Source organism: Fistularia commersonii, chromosome 35 (assembly GCF_037954325.1).
Source record: "Fistularia commersonii isolate RoL2024-O1a breed Wild chromosome 35, RoL_Fcom_v1.0, whole genome shotgun sequence".
Classification (NCBI taxonomy): domain Eukaryota; kingdom Metazoa; phylum Chordata; class Actinopteri; order Syngnathiformes; family Fistulariidae; genus Fistularia; species Fistularia commersonii.
This window is the reverse complement of record NC_141318.1, coordinates 9,924,035-9,945,608: the sequence shown is the minus strand read 5'-3', so window position 1 is coordinate 9,945,608 and position 21,574 is coordinate 9,924,035. Positions and strand designations below refer to the sequence as shown.

The window sequence follows — 21,574 nt, the reverse complement described above, 5'->3', positions numbered from 1 at the left end:
CACCACTGTCGTCATTGCGTACATTGCGTGAGAACATGTGCAATGTAGGAGCCAATCCCGTTTGTTGGTGTTGAACACCCGGCACAGGCAAAACGCCTGAGAAAGCGGCAAAAGTCCTCCTCAACATTTCTCGTCCACATATGATTCACATATGAAGGGTAAGCGAACTGTAAATAATATTCCGGCACGAAAAGGTTTCTTATGTAGATTTATCATGTAATTCAACACTGTCCTTTCATTTCCTTTTTTTCAGCGACAATGAGTTCATTCCCGTGCTGTCAGTGAGAAGCTAGCATCACAATGTTTATTTATGAAATGGCCAAATTCTATAATCCTCTTCATCTGCTCAGTCCAATAACGTGTTTCTTATCTTTATGCCTGCGTTCTCAATGGGATATATGGGTCCATACTGATCAAATCCAGATAAGGATTTGAATACAGTGGTCTTGCACCTGGTTCATTGTGTCTTAATCGAGAAATTGAAAACAAAAAGGCTTCAGGCATTATCGAGGGTTTCTATTAACCACCCATTGTAATTTCATGACAGTTTACTGTTTAGAAAAACAGGATTTGTTTCAGCTCAGTAATAAAATTCGGAAGCTGAGTAAAGTTGATAGTTATGGGTAGAAAGAAAAATGTAATTGTATATTTGTCTCCCCACCTTTTAAGATGTTGTCTGCTGGAGATGTTCAAGGCTGTCTCCGTAAACTGGAAACTCTTCTTCGAGTAATAAAGTTCCCAGGAATTGTTGACTACAGTGGGTAAGTTGTTGGATGTGAAGTGGTCAAGGAATATATATTTTCGTAGGTTTCTGCATATTTTCTCCATCTGTTTGTATCTGTTAGGGCTGTGTAGCGTAGCAGTACATCTGTAGCTATACGTATTTAGACCAGTTCACAATGGTCTGGAGCAGAAAGCACACTATTGTTTTCTCCATGTTGTAGTTAGATTTAGAATATTGTTCAAGATATCCTCCCTTATCAACTGAATGGACAAAGTAAAAGCCCGCTTTATTTTCCATATCTCTGTATGTACCAGACACATAGAGGAATCGAGAAGACATTTCTCACTATCCCAGTGTATCATTAAATTAACAAAATAATGACAGAGTGCACATTTAACAGTAAAAGAGACAATGTTTCAATTGTCCATATAACTGTAATCAATATAAAAGTCATCTTAATTATTTAATGAATATTTAGTGTCCTTACTGAAACTATGTTTGTAGATTTTAAAATCACATGTTCTTCGAAATGAAATGGTTAATGGTTGTCTGCCTTGATATGTGCCCTTTCCCAATAGACTACTACTTCTCCTTTTGGCTTTTCCCTTCAGGGGTCGCCACAGTGGATCAACCTTCTCCATCTAACCCTATTCTCTGTATCCTCCTCTCTCACACTAACTACCTTCATATCCCTTTCCCATAGACCACATACAAACTAATTTTGTATGTAGCATGAGCTGTAAAAATTATGAATTAAATATAAATTTGTTATGATTTGTCTACCTCAGACATTGATCATTGTCAGGTTAAAAAAAAGACTTGTTCTTTTCATCAATAAATAACTGTAATATTTTAATTATTTATATGTCTGTCACATAGAATTATGATAATTATGATAAATTTTCCTCAGTCTCTCCCAAGGAGATCCTTCTGCAGTTCTACCGATACTGAGTTTCACTCTCACCTCCTTCTCCCCACCATTTGCTGAGCAACTAATGGCGGCTGGACTGGAAGTGACTGGCAAAACTGACCTGAGATTCACTGACACCCTTTATAAGGTACTTCTGTCAAACACAGATGTGTTCGAGGGCTTATTTGTAGTTGTACACATAGCATATGGTTTTGAAATTTAAAAATGGTCTCTCTTTTAGGGCCAAGGAATATGTCTTCATAAAGACAGGCCACATGTTAGGACAGAATCCGAATGGTTGTGCTTTTCAGTTGATTTTAAAGAATGAATCAACAGTCTTCAATTTGTACTCAGCCAAAATAAGATTTGTTTAATTTCATGAAGGTCAAACAAGTTACTTACACATTTCTTTACCTTGACAAACTGTTTTGATTCTCTCAGTGTGTTTTGGTTCAACAGAGAGAACAAAACGATGCTTCCATCACTTGACGCCAGTTTGACACTTCCATCAGTATCCATGTGCAAATCTTTGAGTTTAACAATTCTTAGCTAATTCAGTTTAAAGAAAATCTTCTAGTAAAGGAGATAATCATGATCTTGATTATTTACAAAGTCATGGTCATTAATCAGTTATAATTAGTCCTCCTCTGTTATGGCAAGTATTTACTACACATAATAAACTATACTCTCATACAGTGTAATACCAGGAGGTTGTTAAACTTCGTATGTGTGCCTTTTGTTGTGTGCAAAGATTTTACGAGATATCTTCAACTACAAGCCCATCCTCTCCAAGCAGCAGTTCCTCCAGTGGGGTTTCTCTCAGCGGAAAATTTCTACTACCTGTGACATCATTAACTTAGTTGTAAAGCGACACAGCCAACTCAAGAAGGTACAAATTGGAGTTATATGAACTGTATCAATTGTATTTTGAAGTCTGCAGAATTTCTTTTCCAAGTGTATAAACTTAAAACATTGAAAGAAAGTGTGTGTGTGCGTCCATGCTTTCATGTACGTGCGTTTTTTCCAGCCCAAAGTCAAATGTCCTACTGCACGTAAGGAAAACAGAGATGCTCATCCTCCACTGCCCAACCCTGAGCTTGTAAGTTGTTGGGACGTGATCACAAATACATGGATAATTCAACACTCTTAATCAGACACAATAAGTGAGAACAAATGCTAAAGCATTACATTATTAAGCAAGATGTGTAGTCCCACTGCATTTTAAGCATGTGCATTGTGCCATTTTTTCATTGAGCAGTTGCAATTCAAAAAACAGAAAGGAGGGGGATCACAATACATCATGATTGGTGTTGTTTCCAGGCTCTTCCTGAGTAGACAAAGCAGCAGAGAGCATGAATTGATGTGTTGTGTCGTCTCTCATTCAAATGAACTATTTTACATGCCTAAGTGGCTGGGTAAAATTTGAAATTATTACATTATCAAAGAAAGACAGAATCTGAGCTTTTGATCCAGAGCACTATTTGCTTTTGGAGGAGTATGCTCAAAGGTAGAGGTAAATGTTAGCTTTGGGATCTTTATATACCTTTCGTAAGGGGTGGAAACGGCTATCATCACTATAAAGAGTCTTTGACTAAATTATACAAGTTCCACATGCACCAGTATCTATTCAGGTTCACTTGCACGTGTGGGCTTGTGATTTAGGTCAACAATTGAATCCCATCACATCAATAATTGAAATACTTGTGTAATTGGCAACATTTTTTTTTTTTCAGAATACGGGCAGAATCAGGTATTGATGCAAACATAGCCTTAAATTTAGAAGAAACTGCTGTTAAACTGCATTGCCAGTGTTTGACCGTCGCAACACGTAAAGCGATATGCTTAACTATTCGGATCTGATTTGTTTTCATCTGATAACTTAATACTCTAGGAAAGAAGAAAGATTGATTAACTAAGAGCTTAAACCAGCTCTAGTGGTAAAGGTCTCTAATGTTCTTGCTTTATGGACCTGTTTCAGGTGTCTGACACACCATTTGTTGTGAATCACATACAACACATATCCCCCAAAAACCTCTCCCATGAAGAAGCCCTCTCCCAGGCCCCAAGTGATGGACTCTTCTCAGTTTATCCTGAGGACAGGACAATAGAGTCCCCAGGAGGACAGGAGGACAAGAACAATGTTCCACATGTAAGCATTTCACCACATTCCTGTCATGCGTAGAGCTGCTGACAGGCTTACTAAAGCCACAAGTCAACTTTTTTGTTTGTTTGTATCAGATATGCTTTTACTTATATACTGCATTGTTCACTTACATTAACAACATTCTCTCAGTTCTTCTGTTATTTGATGTTGTGGCTTTTACAGTCTCAAATACAGTAAGAGAATTTGTCAAAATTGCAACTGGACTAAGTGAGTTTTTTGCGAGTTTTTGTGATGACAGAAAGACTAAATTAAACAAATTTCCCCTGTTGCAGTCTCCTGAAGTTGAAGCACGGCTCTTGGCACTGGAAGCTCAACTGGAGAAAGCTCTCCTTGGACTTGGCAGGATAAGTGTTCTGGAAAAACGCTTGGAAGAGCTAGAGCGACACAGCTACACAGAAAAGGTTCAACTTTTCCCCACTGATTATAATTGGATTATGTTCAGACAGACAATAGTCAAATGTGGTTTAATATCTTGATGTTTAAACATGTCCAATCACTAAAGATTCAGACTTGTCTACTTTTTGAATCCATCTTTTTTTTTCTTTCTTTCCTTTTTTCCCCCTACTCATTTCTCCTCCCTTCTGCTCTAGAATGAAAGAGAGATGAAAGAGAGAGTCACTATATCCAGAGAGAGCTGGGAAAATCTGACCAGCAGAGTCCTGTTACTGGAAACCAAACTGGAACTAGGCAGTGCACAGGCAATACCCACAAACACCCACGCATTTGATGAAGGATCCAATTGAGAGGGCCTGATTTGAGTGTATAATGAGCATCAGTAAATCAACTAAGTAGTTTTGATAACTTTTCTTTATTGTCTCACAAGTTTGTAGACATAGGGTCTTTGTATTGGTCTGCATAGATTACTTTTTTAGAGATTGCTCATTGATTGGCATACTAAAAAGTAGAATATAATCTATTGGTCGTCTCCCCTTATTGTTTTGTTTTTATTCAATCCAAATCAGTAGTAAGAGTATGTTGAAGGACAAACAATCAAATCAAAAGCACAAACTTTTTAATAAATTATATTAAATTATACAAGACACAAATCAATCCCATTATTTTGAAGTGCAACAAAATCGAACCCTTTTTCTCTTCAAGTGACACTAGCACAAGAAAAGATTGTCACTATATGCTAACCTTGATTGTTGTCATAAAAGTTCCCTTTTAACTAGTTCTTCATTTTCCAAATACAAGCCTTTTTACAATAACCAAAACAGAAGACACTTCTTGTCAAAATCTTTTTGACAACTGACATTTCACCTCTCACCTCAGAGGCTTATTCAGTTCGAGCGGACTATGGGGAGTGTGAGAGGTGGAAATTGACGGGATTGTGTAAAACAAAGGAAAGGAACCAGTTAGATTACTTGGACTGAGGTGAAACATCCTCGAGAGAAGAAATTGAAGTCCAGTTTCCATGAAAACATTTTGAAAAGCATTAACCATGACCTGATGACTGAGAACCTCCATAGATAATGGTAGCGGTAATCAAATATACAATGCATAAAGCAATAGTGATGTTGGCTTGCAACCAAACTGCTTATTGAGGCTTTTCTCTAATGCAATGATTAAAACACAGATTGAGTTTAATGTATAGTTCGTATGGACTAATTAAGTGCTTATATCTCTAATATCCTAATGAACAAGTAACTTAAGTAACAGCAGAAAGATTAAATTTCAAAAATTATTTATTTGAGGTCTTGTCAGAATCAAATTATGCCAGAGAACTGTAGGAAAAGGACTTTTTCTGTTTTGTAAACATCACATTCACAGTTAATTTCTGAAATGTCAGGCCAGAGATCTTTTTTAGAAAATGAAAACGGACGGGTTTGGCCTCTGTGTCAAACCAAGACGAGGAATGCCGCTCTACCTGATACCCAGCATTACTTCCTATTCACACTATGCTCCAAGCAGACAGGATGGTTGGGGCTAAGATCTGTCAGTGTAACTCACAGCTCTGATTCCTTTGTCGTGTCAGTGGATCACATTGCTCCGGCTTAAAGCTCAAAAGGGTCCACAAATAGATTCAATGCTTCATAGCAGCAGCATGGCTGCTGGTCTCACAGGGAAAATTGTCCACAATACTAATCTCCCTCTCCTGTCTCACCTCTTAGTCTCAGCCAAGTGCCCCTCCGCTATGCCATTCACTATCATCATCTTATTCTTCCAGCGTTGCAATGAAGGTGAGGCCAGTATGTTTTGTTTTTTAAATCAACATCTTCTGTCTTCCTGTGGGGAGGAGAGGAACAAAGGCCACACCTTTGTTGCATACAACAATAAAATATCATTGTTGCATCTTCAGCATGCCCTCCGTCCACCTCTTGAGTGGTGTGCTCCTTTTGCGTGCCGATCAGTGAAGCTTTCCCTAAATCACATCTAATCCTTATTGCTGTACTTATCGTTGAGATATGTGATATGAAAATATAAGTGAGGAATTTTTTGTAATTCAAATACTTTTAATTCACTGTCATATCGTTCTCACACAACTTCTCAGCAAACCAGCAGCCAAATAATTGTGTAACAGCTCAAAACTCCTTGTCCTTTCTATTACCCAGGAGGATCTGAAAGAAAGGCTGGAGAGGATCACAAACATGTAAGTCACTTGTTGAACACTGAACATTGTTGGCTACAAAATTATAAAAGATGATCATTTGTGTTCTTGTGTTTCTGCAGGCTAAAGAGCACCTCCAGTCTGATAAAGTGCCCTGATTCCCAGAGAGCCTTCATAGATCTGGATTAGAATATCTGCATTCATGTGAAAGAGCAGGAAAATTCACCTGCTTTTGTATTCACTATCCTGCTTTCCCCCAATGATAAACAAATAAATAAACCATATACTAAAAAAAGCAACCCCATTTGAGTAATAAAAATAATTCAGTTTTAGATTTGCATGAGAGAGAAAACATTACTTTAGGAAAAAAAATAATTCTATAATATTGCCCAAAGTTCATAAAGAAATCACAAAACAAATATGAATGAATTATCATATTTAGTAAGAAAATAACCCCGGGAAAGGTTTCCCTGCCTTCTGTTTATTTTCTGTACAAAGTGATTTCTCTCAACCCCTTCACCATTTCCTCACTTAAATTGATTACATTTTCACAGTGATTATTATTTTTAATTTTTTTTAATTTATCGTTTATCTTTCAATTTACGAATTTGCATTAAAAAGTGTGAAATCACAACTTCTAATAAAAGCCTGAAAACAATAGTTTTCTGAAAGAATTTAAGAATGTATGTGTTTTAGAACAAGCCTAATTCACAATTAAAAATGCCAAAATTACACTCACTCCAGTTTTACTTTGTATATTCAGCTTTGTTTAAAGCTCAAGCAGCATGAAAAAAAACACAATCGAAAAAACTGTTAGTTGATCGGCCCATTAATAATAACTAGATTACCATCATTAACAACTTGCCATCTCACTTGTCTATGACTTTGCAAACCAAAACTGCATGCAGTTTTTGTAAATTACTTTGATTTTAAGTTAATTTATGGCAAAACAGTACTTAAATGGTGAACATCCATGGCGAGAAACACATCACAAAGTTATCTCTGTGTGAATACGCAACAATCAAGACTTAATTTTTAATTAATACACTTATTGCAATCATGTTACACCCTGCTGTTATGTGCTAGATTGTCTCAGGGGCATCTTTGCCCAGCCTTTTTAGGGTCTTGTCTATTGTGGTAGACCTTGACCTCTATTGATCCTCTGTTCAAGGCTTGCTCTTCTGCTCCTTCAAGTTAGCGATGGTATATGTTATGGCAGAGGGGGCAGTGCATCTCGTTGGCACAGTATATACCATATTTGATGCCCATGTCTGCAATAGGCTTTGATTTGGCTTCCATAGTTTTCTTCCAGATCCCCAGTGAGTTATTGGGGAAGGCTGTAAATGTCTTGTTGATCTTAAACAGCTCTAGACACTCCAGTATCAATGTGGCATTGAAACATAGGCCTTTTTGTAATCAATCCAGGCAGTGCACAGGCTAGTGCTTTTAGTCTTGCGGTCCTGGGTAATTGCCCCGTTCACCAACACCTGGTGTTGGGCTCATTTGGTATTGTCGCCGATTCCTTTCTGTGCCCAGCCCATGTATTGATCCATATGCCTACTCACCTCAGCTGCTTTCTTATTGTACTTATGGATGGTAATGGGCCCCTCTACCTGTATTAAATGAGGGCTGTGCAGCTTTTGGTTAAACACTCCAAGTGGCCTCATCTGTGCTGCCAATCATTCATGGAGTGTGGTTAGTTTCTTGAGTCAGTAGGTGTGGATTGGGTTGGGCTCTTCATTTTAGATGCTCTTTCTTGGATGTCTGATGTGGTAATTTCTACAGGTCCCTGTTCTATAAGGTGAATCTGCTGTCAATTCCAGCAGCCACTGGGCATTGGTGTCGTGTGATGCCTCCTTTTTCCAGATATTTTTACAGAAGAACTCTATTTCATCCTTAAGTGTGCCAATCTAGGTGTTATTGAAAGTAGACCTTAGCTGGATTGTTTGAGAACAGGTCATTTATTTTCCTGATTTCAGCTTCTCTGCTGCTTGGCAGTTCCACAGCTTCATCTGTGGGCATCTTGCTGTATCTGTTGTATCTAGCTAGCACTTTCTTCTTCACGTCTTCTAACTTAGCATCCGTAGTATGACTTTTGGCGCTGCATACATCAACTGATTTGTCTCAGAGGTGGTCTCTGTGGAGATCATGTCCTCCAGGAGAGATTCATCAGGTATCTTGTTCCTTGGTTTTGGCGGGATTCTGTAATCTCTTCTCTCAGGTCAACTGGCCTTGTGTTCAGGTTGTCTTTGCATCTTTGGGCTTGGTACCACATCTCGTTGTTCGGATATGAAGATTTCATTCCCTCATTGACATGATGTCCTGCCTCTCCCTTGCCATAGCATCTTAGTACTGTGGATGAGGCATCACTGATGAGGCATTTAGTTGAATGAGTTGCTCATCTGATCTATATACTTGTACTGTTCCAGTTTCATTCATCCCTAGATATAGACTGGCAATTCTAGCCCAAAACAGGTCTTGCAATGACCCATCTGGTTATTGCACCCTGAGTGTCATTCAAAACCCTGCCCTCCTGTACTTAAGTCAGCTGGATGTATTCATATGAATGGGTATCAACCTTGAAGGATTTACAGTATATGTGAATGTGTGTGTGTATATATAATATATAATATAGTAGGGGCAGAAAAATTCAAGTTTTCAGTTTATGTCTGTGCATGTTAAGGTGTGAATGATGCGTTTTGATGTATCTAGCTATCTGTCTGGAATAAAAAAAGGGAGTTACCCTTGGAAAATACAGAGTATTCATTGCTTAATTCTCAGGTAGTTTCACCACAAATACCAAATAGTGAACTTAACTAGACTCATTTAGAATTAGCCCCAAACAGGTCTTGCAGGTCTTGTTAATTCATTTAGAATTAAACAGCTACATATAAATACACTAATATAGAGATGGAAACCCAGTTACATTTTCCTGTAATTATTAAAGATTTCTCAACGGCACAATTTATAATAGCCTGGATGGAATCCTGAGTTAAGAAATAAATGGTGAATAAATGAATAAATGGCGGGCAATGATTATCAGAAGAAGAAAGAAATATTTGACTGTACCCCAAAAATCAATAAAATACTTAAAGAGAAGAAAGAAATTAGGTGACAAAAAACATAGATTTTAGAATATATTAAAAATTGTGTTTCCAAGATACTAAAAGGTGTGGATCCAGAGGAGGGAGTGTTAAAGGAAGAGGCACCACAGGAAATATCTTTCTTGATTTATAGATTATCTGACAAAGGAGCAGAACTCAAACTACTCATTTTGTGGCTGACAAAATGGTTGCAAAATATTAAGGATTACTGATGCACGCTTTGCATTAAAAAGCCCTATCATATATGGCCAATGGATGGCGCAATGCAACAAATACCAAGATTTGATCAGGATTTGAAGCTCATGAAGAAGAAGACATTCGTTGTTCTATTTGTGCTTTTGCCCTGCATTCTATGTGTCAGGCAGCAAGTCGTATGATTGAAAACTATATATTAGTCTGATAGACATTTGACTCTTAAGTCTCCCCTGTTATAAAAGTTGTGATTGTAACCAACAGAGCTTAAGATCTCGTTGGTCTCTTCAAGTTGTAGTGTGCGTCAAACACCCCGGATATGCCTTTTAAGACAAAATGCAGGGCGAAAAAAGGCTACGTGAACGCGGGAAAACTACCTGCTCATCTTTGACAACACACCCGGATGCACACGCACAACGAGAGTTCAGAGAAGTTGAATACATTCACTGAAGACACTTGGGAAAAAAAAAACATGGAAGAAATTCAGCGGAGGCCCGGATATCTCTCCGGGTATGGGCATTTTTTTCCCCTCTCCACTATTTAGAAATGCATACACTTCTATACTTCTAATTTCTACTTCGAAGGTAACGCGGTAATCTTCTCTTGATAACATGAAGTCGATGATTAAGTGGCGATGAAAACACGCACACACAGTACATGTTAGATGTTGTGGATAGGAGGTCAGAGAAGCCAGACTGAGATGGTTCGGTCTCAACGCAAAATTTCACTGTGCCTGCAAAATGACAAGTAAAAACCTTGATTCTTGATTTTCGATGTACTGATGAGGGATAGCGGATGTATCGGTAGACGGATTCTGGAATTGGAGCTGCCAGGCAGGAGGTTTAGAGGAAGACCAAAAAGAAGATTTATGGACGTAGTGAGAGAAGATATGAAGGTAGTTTGTGTGAGAGAGGAGGATACGAAGAACAGAGTTAGATGGAGAAGGTTGGTTCACTGTGGCGACCTCTAAGGGAAAAGAAGAAGACACTTATTTGTTCACTTTAAAATGTCCTATCAGTTTGTTCTATTTTCATTCCAAGTTGGACACACACAAACAGTTTAAGCTCAACTAAACTAGTATATTATCTATTTGATTTAGTTGAGCTTATGCTGTGCAACGATGTTTTCAATGCCAATCTGATTTTTATGATAAACTCATTAACATCATCAATCATTCGTCATCTTGCCCGTCTTTTCTTGTTCATTGTTAACTTTGGGTGGGCGTGTTGCACATTTTGTTGTTATTATTTATTCATTTTGATTATACTCTTCATGTAAGCTGATAGAGTAAATAATCACTCTTATACAAATCAAGCTTCTCTCAACTGTTCTTTTCAGCTGCAGCAAGAAGAGAGAGGACTACCTGGAATGGCCAGAGTACTTCATGGCTGTGGCCTTTCTCTCTGCTCAGAGGAGCAAAGACCCCAGCTCTCAGGTTCCTCCAGTTATTGTGCATATGCATATAGAATACATTTGTAATTTCATGATGACATTGACTGTTTGACAATACTGATAGCCTACTAATTACCTTCCTCCAAACCGGTATACAGGTGGGTGCGTGCATAGTCAACCAGGAGAATAAGATAGTGGGTATTGGTTACAATGGAATGCCTAATGGTTGCGATGATGACAAGTTGCCATGGGCCCGATCAGCCGACGACTGCCTCGATACTAAATACCCCTACGGTGAGGAGCACAGTTCACTGAGCTGTGTTGTCTTTCTTATTTCCTCCTAAACTTCCACTGACAGCCTTCACTGGTTTCATTTTTTAACTGCTACTTATTTTCCTTTGGGCTTTTCCCCTCAGGGGTTGCCACAGCGAATCAACCATCGCCATCTAACCCTATTCTTTGTATCCTCCTTTCTCATATCCTCTCTCACTAAGTCCATAAACCTTCTCTTTGGTCTTCCTGTAGACTTCCTCCCTGGTAGCTGCAATCCCAGCATCCTTTTACAAGTATTTTCACTATCCCTCCTCTGTACATGACCAAACCATTTCAGCCTGGCTTCTCTGACCTTTTCTCCAAAACATCTAACGTTCTGTTCCTCTGATGGACTCATTCCTGATCCTGTTCATCCTTGTCACACCCAAAGAGAACCTCAGCATCTTCATATCTGCTACCTCCTGCTCTGCCTCCTGTCTTTTCCTTAATGCAAATGTCTCCAAACAATACAGCATCGTTGTCCTTTCATTATGGCTGATATTCTTCTATCACACAGTACTCCCTTTTCTCCACCGATTCCCACCTCTTTGAACCAGTTTCTTCACCCTTTTCCACACTCTCCATTGCTCTGGACTGTTGACCCTAAGCACTTAAAATCCTCCACCTTGTTTATTTCCACTCCCTGTAGTCTCACCCTTATTCACACACATGTACTCTGTCTTGCTGTGACTAACCTTCATTCCTCTCCTTTCCAGAGCAGAGCAAGCTTCTTTCTTGATTTTGCTCCTCTTCTGTTCACTCCTCTCACTGCATATCAAAATGTCATCTTCAAACATCATGGTCCATGGAGATTTCTGTCTCACCTGCCTCCCTGTCCATCACTGCAAACAAGAGGGAGCTCAGAGCTGACACTAATGCAGTTCCACCTCCACCTTGAACTTCTCTGTCACACCAGCAGCACACCTCACCACTGTCTCACATCAGGCATACTTCTCTACTAGCATTCTTAAAGCAAATACTGCATCTGTAGTACTCTTTCTAGGCATGAAGCCATACTGCTGTTCACAAATGCTGACTTCTGCTCCCAGTCTAGTTTCCACTACTCTTTCCTGTAACTTCATTGTATGGGTCATCAACTTTATCCCTCTATAGGTACCGCAATTCTGCACTTCTCCCATAACCCTTTAAAAATGGGCACCATCACACTTCTGCATTCCTCAGGCATCTTCTCACTCTCTGAGATCCTGTTGAATAATCCAACAGGAAACTCTACTGTTGTGTCTCCTCGACACTTCCATACATCCAGGTATATCATCAGGACCAACTGCCTTTCTGGAGAAGTCAAAGAAAGTCAAAGAAAGTGACTCTCACAGTGCTTCCTGCACCGCCCAGATAGGACAGGGTCCTGAGTATGAGGATGATGATTGCATCCTCCACACCCATGTGCTGCCTGCCATTTTTCTCTAGCTTTGCAAGGAGTACACTGTGGCATGCAGCACTGTGTGCTAGGAAAAATGGTATCCAATCTTACATGCAAAGGAGTGGATAGATAAGTAAATAAATACAGAGAGAGGTAAAAATAGTTGGAGCTGCTGCGACAGGCTGCTGTCTTCCAGTGCCATCTTGAAAAAAACAAATCACCAATTGATACATCACCTGAACCTGCTGTACATCCTTTCCATCTCTATCTCTGTGTTTTGTCAACCTGTATAAATAAATAAATATCTCCCTCTTTAATGTCCAACTTAGCATACAAGTCATCATATGCCCTTTGTTTAGCCTTTGCCACCTCTACCTTTACCTTGCACTGCATCTCCTTGTACTATTGTCTGCTGTCTTCAGGCCCCTGAATGTCTAATTTCTTTGCTAACCCCTGTCTCTGCATATACTACCACCAAGTGTCCTTATCTACTTTCCTTCCAGACAACACACAAAGTACTCTCCGAGCTGTCTCCCTGATCACATTAGCTGTAGCTGTCCAGCCATCTGGAAGCTCTCCCTGACCACCCAGAGCCATTCTCAACCTATCCCCGAAAACTACCCGACACTCCTCCCTTTTCAGCTTCCACCAAGTCGTCCTCTGCTCTGTCTTTGTCGTCTGAATCGTCCTTCCCACAAAAACATCATCCTATGTTGTCTGGCGACACTCTCACCTACCACTACTTTGCAGTCACTGTTCTCCTTTAAATTACCTCATCTATACAAGATGTAGTCTTCCTGCGTGCACCTGCCTCAGCTCTTATAAGTTACCCTATGTTCCAGCCTTTTCTGGAAAAGTGTCCACAACAGTCATCTCCATCCTTTTTGCAGAGTCTGCCACCATCTGTCCCTCTCTGGTCCTATTCTGGATACCAAACCTGCCCATCACTCCTTCATTGCTGGCACCATTATGTCCATTGAAGTCTGCACCAATTACTCCTATTTCACCTCTGGGGATATTCTGCATCACTTCATCTAACTCAATCCAGGAATTCTCCTTCTACTCTAATTCACATCCCATCAGTGGGACGTATCGACAGACAACAACAAGCATCACAACTTTCCAGTTTCAAACTCATAGTCTATCTTATGCTCTTTTCCCTTCCAGAACATCTTTAACCACCTTCTCATTAAAGATAACTTGTACTCAATTTCTCTTCCTCTCTGTACCATGATGGCACAACTTGAAACCTGGTCCTAAGCTTCTAGCCTTCCTACATTTCTACCTGGTCTCCTGGGCACACAACATATTCACCTTCCGTCTATGCATCATATCAACCAACTCTTTACCTTTTCCTGCCATTGTCCCAATTTTCAGAGTTCCTACTCTCTTTCCTCTTTGTCTCTGCTTCCTATCATGCCTTCCTCCTCTCCTTTTTCGACCCACAGTAGCCCAATTTCCAATACCCTGTAGGTATTTGGCACCAATGGTTGTTATTGTTAACCTAGGCCTCGACAGATCTGATATAAGAGTTGTAGGTTTGATTTGCATATTTGGTTTTGGCCCAAGTTTTACAATGGATGCCCTTCCTGACGCAACCCTTTGCATTTACTCAGGTTTGGGACTGGCACAGTCTGGGTCTCAGTGGCGTCAACCTGTATCGGTTTCATTTTTGAACTACATTATCGAAATGTTAAGGGTTCACTTTGAGAGTGAGGAGGACATTTCATAGTTTTGAAATTGCCTATTGAGGAGGTGAGGTCAGTGATGATCGATGGTGCCCTTCTTTTATTTTCAGGAAAATTTATATTGTTCATATTGATTCTTTTATATGTATTTAACTTATATTGATCCAATTGTTTTTAGCCAACTGTCAGCAGATTTTTTGACACAGTTCCTGTAAGGTATCACACATTGCTGTTTTAAAAGGGAGCATCGTACAAATTCAAGGCTATTAATGCCTGTTTCTTTAATTTTCATCTCTCCATTTGATTGTTCACTGACATTATTGCTATGTCCCAAGTGTGCCATGCCGAGCTCAATGCCATCATGAACAAGAACAGTGCAGATGTGAAGGGCTGCACCATGTATGTTGCTCTGTTCCCCTGCAACGAGTGTGCCAAGCTCATCATCCAGGCGGGTGAGTTGTTGAAAATACACACATACACACACAGACAAGCCGGTGCACTACTGCTCAGCTTCCTCTTCAAGGCTGTTTCCTCTGGTATCTAGATCGTATCTACCAATACTACAATTTGTTTGTACAAAGTTATTTTCCATATTTGTCTGCTTTATTTGTTTGTTCTTTTTGTATCCATACTTATTAACTTGTACTTTCCCTACATTTAAGCTGACCCAACAGGTATCCTTGGAGTAACTCTGAGTAATTCACCAGTGTCAAGAACCAATGCTTCCTAAATTCCTGTCTTGTCCTAAATAAAGCATTTTCTTATGAGGGTACCTCGAAACATTTTATGTAAGAAAGGTGTGATGTATCTGGCAAAAGTCAGTGCTTTATTCAGATTATAACATCTGTGTTATCAAGGACTGGACTATCAAGATTGAATTTATTTTTGTCCTTGTAAATGATAAAATCATCATGATTGTCATAATCCTAAAAAAAAATGAGAAAATAAATAAATGGAACAAGTACCAAGAAGAGACTAGCATGTCCCTGATATATCAAACACTTGAGCATGAGGCATACCTTTTAATTCCTGGAGTTACTGAATGACCTTTTAATGTTTGATGACAGGGATTTTCCTAGCTACAGCCAATTGGGTGAATGATATTTTGGTGACAGATAGATAAGTATCAGTCATGGCTGTGTTTGTTTTAAGGCAGAGAATCGAACTGCACCTTGTGATATTTTGTCCCTAATCACCTTAATGTCACATTCCAGATTCCATTCCACATTTTAGGTGATTTGACCAACAGCAGATGATGGATCCACATCTAACTTATACCAAATACTGATCAGCCCTATTATGATGCTCTGATGTTAGTAGCACGCTAGAAGTCTGTTACTGACGTACTGCAACGCACTGAAAGAACGTTTAGGCTTTCGCAGCAATTCTTTATTCCCATTAGAGAAATTAGAGCTCGTATTGACTGAACATCTTTTTTTTACCTATACTGTTTATGGCTTTGAATTTGACTTTCAAATTGTGTGCAAAATGAATGAGCCAAAGCGTCTGACTGCTTCTCTTTGCTTAAACCTGTTATGTTGTTCTTCTGTGACAAACTAACCCATCTCTACCTTCTGCACAGGTATTAAGGAGGTTGTCTATCTGTCTGATAAATACCACAACACACCAGCGATGACTGCTTCTAGAAGATTACTCGATATGGCCGGGATACAGTACAAGTGAGTGATACGTTTTCTCTGGGATTTGCATTGATAGTCCGAGCAGCCACAGAGCTTGTTATTCTCCGGCCTGCCACCAGTTTACTGTTTTTTACTGGCATTTTCAAGTGTCTCTTACACTTACAAGTGTTTGCCTTTCACTGTGGCTCTTGTTCTGATCAGCTGGCTTCAACTCCTCTTCAGCTCTGAAATACTTGACTTTTGCTTCTTTTTTGTTTGTTTGAACTAAAATTCTCATTTTCTTTTGACAGTCAATTCGAGCCCAAGAGGACAGCCATCGTTATTGATTTCAACTCCATTAATAACCCTTCGAATCCAAATGGCGTAACCCTTTAAGAAAGACGGACCTCCAAAGGGCCTATGTTGCCTGTGATAAGCGTCTTCTCGCCTACCTCATCAAAAGGGTTCTCATCAAAAATTCAAGAACATGTGACATTCTGCATCTTTGGGCAATTTAATTAAGCCTGTATTTGAGATGGTCTTTTTATGGTGGTGGCAGAAGTACTTAATTCGCTGCTATATATATTTGATCTACTTTTAAAGGAGTGAATATATAGTTTGGAATTTGAATTATATTTTTGTTTTTCTTTACATCAGCAGGAAACCTTTATTTAAGATGGCTCAGGCCCTAGCCTGCCATTTTGACCTCAAACCTGTTCCTGTTAACAAGGAACCTTTTTTTTTTTTTCTCTTGTAAACAGAATGTAAACCCTGAAAAATCCATGCATCAGTTGTAGGAAAAAGCATGTTGAAAGAATTGACTTTGAGTCAGGCTTTATTAACCATTTTTTTACATGCTGTGAAACAAATGACTTGCAAAATGTTAATGACAACTGCACAAATGCAGACTCATTAAACATGGCAGGAGATTTTTCCGTTCCATTTAAATCAGTTTAAATCCATTTAAAGAAGCTTTTTTCGAGATTAGTCATTGTATGTGTTTCTCAGAATTACAAAGCACAATTTCCATTCAAATACAAATAAAGTTTACGGTATTCTCTATATTCACATTAAAAAAGGTATGTTCATCATTGATCAATGGTCATGGTCTTTGTCCTTTTGTTCTCATTCTACCATATACAGTACTTTAGCTGCTGTACCATCTAAACATGCAGCGACGTACAGTGTGTTTAAAAGCTTTGTCCATAGTAAATACAGACAGTTTCATTCTAGGTTTGTATCCATGGGATGGTCTGTCATCATCCGCATTGCTCTTAGTATATCAAGAAAGTCCAATATATTCATTATTACTGAAAGGTATTTTTCAGTGTGTCTCTTGTAATGGGTTGCTGCAGGGTAAAAAGCTTTCTTTTGAACAATGTGAAGACTGTCAGTGGAGACTTATATCTTTGTGCAGCGGAAACTTATTATGTACATTAAGAGCAATTGGGCGCTTGGTCACTCATCATAGGTCCACGCACAGCATGGAATTGTTCTTCTGTGTCTTTTTTAATAAGAGTTCATTATGGGAGCATGCACTCCTTCAGGCTTGCAATGTATATGCAGGGATAGGGGCTTTACGATCCCTCCTCAACAGAGGCAAGTTCTAGAAACACATTTAAAAAAGCCAAAGAAGCTAGCTATGTCAAATTGGAAAGGCTGTCACTTTTGACAGCCTTTCAGACATTTACAGTTCAGTTAAAAGGCCTCTTAGTTTTCTCTCCTCAATCAAATCCCCTCTATTTTTATAACATACAGTATATTACAGTCTTGGAAAAAGGAAAAAAAAAACGCAGTCTTTGTTTTGTCTGTAGATTATGGAATAGATGCCCATGATAAATCAATGCTAGAACAGAAGCTTTTTATGGTACTATAACCTCCAGCTCATAGTCTAACAAAAGCTATGAGGCCATATTCCAAAGCACGTGATTGACATTTACATTCTCTGTTCTTGTGTACTTATCGAGAGCTTGAAATACTTTGAAAACCTTTGAAATAAAAGTTAGAATTCTGTCAAAGACAATATCGTCCTTTCCCTGTCACTGCTCCCTTCAAGTGGTTAGTGCAGTGGTTAGCACTTAGCCTCCGTGGCTGTTGGTTCGATTCCTACAGAGGGCCTTTGTTTGAATGGTTGTTTGTCTCTACATGTGGCCCTCCAATCAGCTGGCGGCCGGTTTAGGGTGTATCCAGGCTGTATCCTGCCTCTTGCCCACTGATAGCTGGGATAGGCTCCAGTACCCTGAAGCCCGAAGTAAGCCTCATCTGTCAGCCTCTCTATCACCACTGCAAAGAATAAGGGGCTCATAGCTGATCCCGGATCCACTTTCACCTCCACTTGATCTCTGTCACACCTACGGCACACCTCATCACTGTCTCATAGCTCACATACATGTCTTCCACATGTCTAACATTTCTGTGCCACTCCAGACTTCCTTATACAGTACCATAGCTCTTCTCTCTGCACAATGTTATATGTCGCTGGAAAGATACACTGCAGCTGACCTTCTCTGTACTTTTCTATCAACATTCTCAAAGTAAATTCTGCCTTAACATGAAACCATACTATTGCTGACAAATGTTCACCTTTGCCTAACAATAACCCAACTGTATGGCTCATCAACTTTATTCCGCTAGTTACAAATCTGCATGTCTTCCATGATCATACAAATCAGCACAGCACTCTCCTCTCCCATTCTTTAGGCATCTTCCCTCTATGATCCTTCCGAACAAGTAATTTGTGGTCCACAATGGTTACACCCTCAACTCTCCGTTCTCTCATTTTCCTCATTCATTAACTTGTCAAAGTACTCTTTCCATCTTCCCACCACATCTCTGGCACCTGTCAATCTGTGTCATTCTTGATCCATCTTCACCCAAACCTCCTTCATGCCCTTCCTATCTTTATCAATCTGTTTTGTCAACCTGTATGAATCATTCCCAAGTCCTTACTTTCCAACCGAGCACACAAGTCATCATACCCCCTTTGTTTGGCCTTTGCAACCTCTACCTTCACCTTGCACTGCATTTTCATCGACTCCTGTCTCCTCTTTCAGTCTCCTCAGTGTCCCACTTCTTACTTAAACTCTGTCTCCGTATATACTTCTGCACTTTTTCATTCCAAAAACAAGTGTCACCCTGAAAAACACACACATGACTCCTTTTTCAATGTCCACCACTTCTTTTTCTGCTCAGCCTTTGTCCTTTTTATCATCCTTCCCACCATATTCCTCTTACACACAAACATCCTATGCTGTCTGGCTAAACTGACACCCACCACTACTTTGCAGTCACTGATCTCTGTCAGATTACATTGTCTACACAAGATGTACTCTACCTGTGTGCTCGTACCTCAGCTTGAAGTTACTTTATGTTACAGTCTCTTCTGATAAAAAGTTTTAAGCTGCAGCCAATTCCATCCTTTTTGCAAAGTGAACAAACATCTGTCCCTCTGTGTTCTTATTCTGCATCCCAAACCTGCCCATCACTCCTTCATCACCTATATTGCCTGCACCAACATATCCATTGAAGTCAGTGCCAATTATCACCCTCTAAACTCTGGTGATATTCTACACTTGGGGCAGAACTTCTTCACCCACCCAAAGTGTGGTCTCCACCCATTTCTGGTTGAGCACGGTGGTCTCTGATTTGGAGGTGCTCATCCTCATCCCAGCTGCTTCAAACGTGGCTGTGAACTGTTCCAGCGAGAGCTGGAGATCATGGCCTGATGAAGCCAACAGAACCACATCATATGCAAAAAGCAGAGACTCGATCGGGCGCCCACCAAACTGGATCCCCTTGACACCTTGGTGGCGCCTAGAAATTCTGTCCATAAAAGTTATGAACAGAATCGGTTACAAAGGGCAGCTCTGGCGGAACTCCCACCGGTCACTGGAAACTGGTCTGACGGCAATGTGGACCAAACTCCGACACTGATCATACAGGGACCGAACAGCCCGTATGACAGGGTTTGGTACCCCATACTCCTGGATCAACCCCACAGGATTTCCTGCGGAACACGATTGATTGCCTTTTCCAGGTCCACAAAACACATGTAGACTGGTTGGGCAAACTCCCATGCCCCCCCGACGACCCTGCCGAGGGTATAGAGCTGGTCCACTGTTCCACGACTAGGACGAAAACCACACTGCCCCGCCCGGATCCAAGGTTCAACAACCTGGCAGACCCTGTTCTCCAGACCTTACCAGGGAGGCTGAGAAGTGTGATCCCCCTGTAGTCGGAGCCTACCCTCCGGTCCCCCTTTTTAAAAAAGGGGGATCACCACCCAGTCTGCCAGTCCAGCGGCACATTCCCGGACATCCACGCAATGCGGCAGAGGCGTGTCACCTAGGACAGCCCCACAGCATCCAGCGCCTTGAGGAACCCAGGGTGGGCCTCATCCACTCCCGAGCCACACCACTGAAGAGCTTTTTGAGTGCTTCAGCAACTTCGGTCCCAGAAATGGGTGTGTCCATTCCAGAGTCCCCCCGCTCTGCTTCCTCATTGGAAGGCGTTTCAACAAGGTTGAGGAAGTCTCAGAAGTATTCCTGCCACCGATCTATAACGTCTCGAGTTGAGGTCAGCACTCCCACTGTACACAGTGTTGACAGAGCACTGGTTCCCCTTCCTCAGCCGCCGGATTATTGGCCAGAATCTCCTCAACGCCCTACGGAAGTCTCCCTGAACTCTTCCACACCCGAGTTTTTGTTTTGGCAACCACTGAAGCTACATGCCGCTTGGCCTACCGGTACCTATCAGCTACCTCCGGAGCCCCACAGGCCAGAAAGGCCCAATAGGACTCCTTCTTCAGTTTGATGGCATACTTCATTGCCGGAGTCCACCAGTGGGTTCGAGGGTTGCCACCCAAACAGTCGCCAACTGCCTAATGACCACAGCGCCGGTCTGCTGCCTCGACAATGGAAGCATGAAACGAGCCCCATTCGGACTCAATGTCCCCTACCTCCCTTGGCACATGGTTGTAGTTCTGCCGGAGGTGGGAGTTGAAATTCCTTCTGACAGGGGACTCTGCTAGACATTCACAGCAGACCCTTACATTATGTTTGGGCCTGCCAGGTCTGACAAGCATCCTCCCCAACCGACGGATCCAGCTCACCACCAGGCTGCATGTCCCCCTTGGCCCCTACTGTGGGTGGTGAGCCCCGGGGAAGAGGGACCCATGTCTTTCCTTTGGGCTGTGCTTGGTCGAGCACAGCCCAAAGGCCAGCAGGTGTTTGGCCAGCAGGTGTTTGCCGCTGAGCCCATCCCCGGGCCTGGCTCCAGGGGGGACCCTGGTGACCCGCGTCCGGGCAAGGGAAAACTGGGACCAATGATTTTCTTCTTGATGGGCGTGTTCTGAGCCAAACTTTATCTGGTCCCTCACCTGGGACCTGTTTGCCTTGGATGACCCTTCCAGGGGCATAAAGGCTTCGACAACACAGCTCCAAGGATCACTGGAACACGCAAACCCCTCGACCAGGGTAAGGTGGCAGCTCACAGAACATATTATAATAATAATGTATGTGAAACAGTTGTGAACAGCCATG

General features: G+C 40.9%; 2 protein-coding genes across 3 annotated transcripts; both read left to right on the top strand.

Moving 5' to 3' along the window:
* The first annotated feature begins 39 nt into the window (after positions 1-39).
* Positions 40-7,078, top strand: cep44 (centrosomal protein 44). 2 transcript variants are annotated; one of them, XM_086142747.1, is made up of 11 exons: positions 40-158; positions 670-761; positions 1,635-1,782; positions 2,386-2,523; positions 2,662-2,733; positions 3,613-3,783; positions 4,071-4,199; positions 4,389-4,496; positions 5,910-5,978; positions 6,351-6,388; positions 6,469-7,078. In XM_086142747.1, the coding sequence occupies exons 2-11, from the start codon at positions 670-672 to the stop codon at positions 6,533-6,535; spliced, it is 1,032 nt and encodes a 343-aa protein (XP_085998873.1). In that variant the 5' UTR covers positions 40-158; the 3' UTR covers positions 6,536-7,078. The 2 variants fall into 2 exon arrangements, with proteins under 2 accessions (XP_085998873.1, XP_085998874.1); XM_086142748.1 differs by lacking the exon at positions 4,389-4,496 and having other exon boundaries at positions 6,469-6,680.
* Positions 7,079-9,898: 2,820 nt separating this feature from the next.
* Positions 9,899-17,128, top strand: dctd (dCMP deaminase). The gene is made up of 6 exons (XM_086142746.1): positions 9,899-10,152; positions 10,981-11,077; positions 11,193-11,328; positions 14,751-14,867; positions 15,998-16,094; positions 16,346-17,128. Exons 1-6 carry the CDS (start codon positions 10,046-10,048, stop codon positions 16,428-16,430), a joined length of 639 nt encoding a protein of 212 aa, XP_085998872.1. The 5' UTR covers positions 9,899-10,045; the 3' UTR covers positions 16,431-17,128.
* The last annotated feature ends 4,446 nt before the right edge of the window (positions 17,129-21,574 follow it).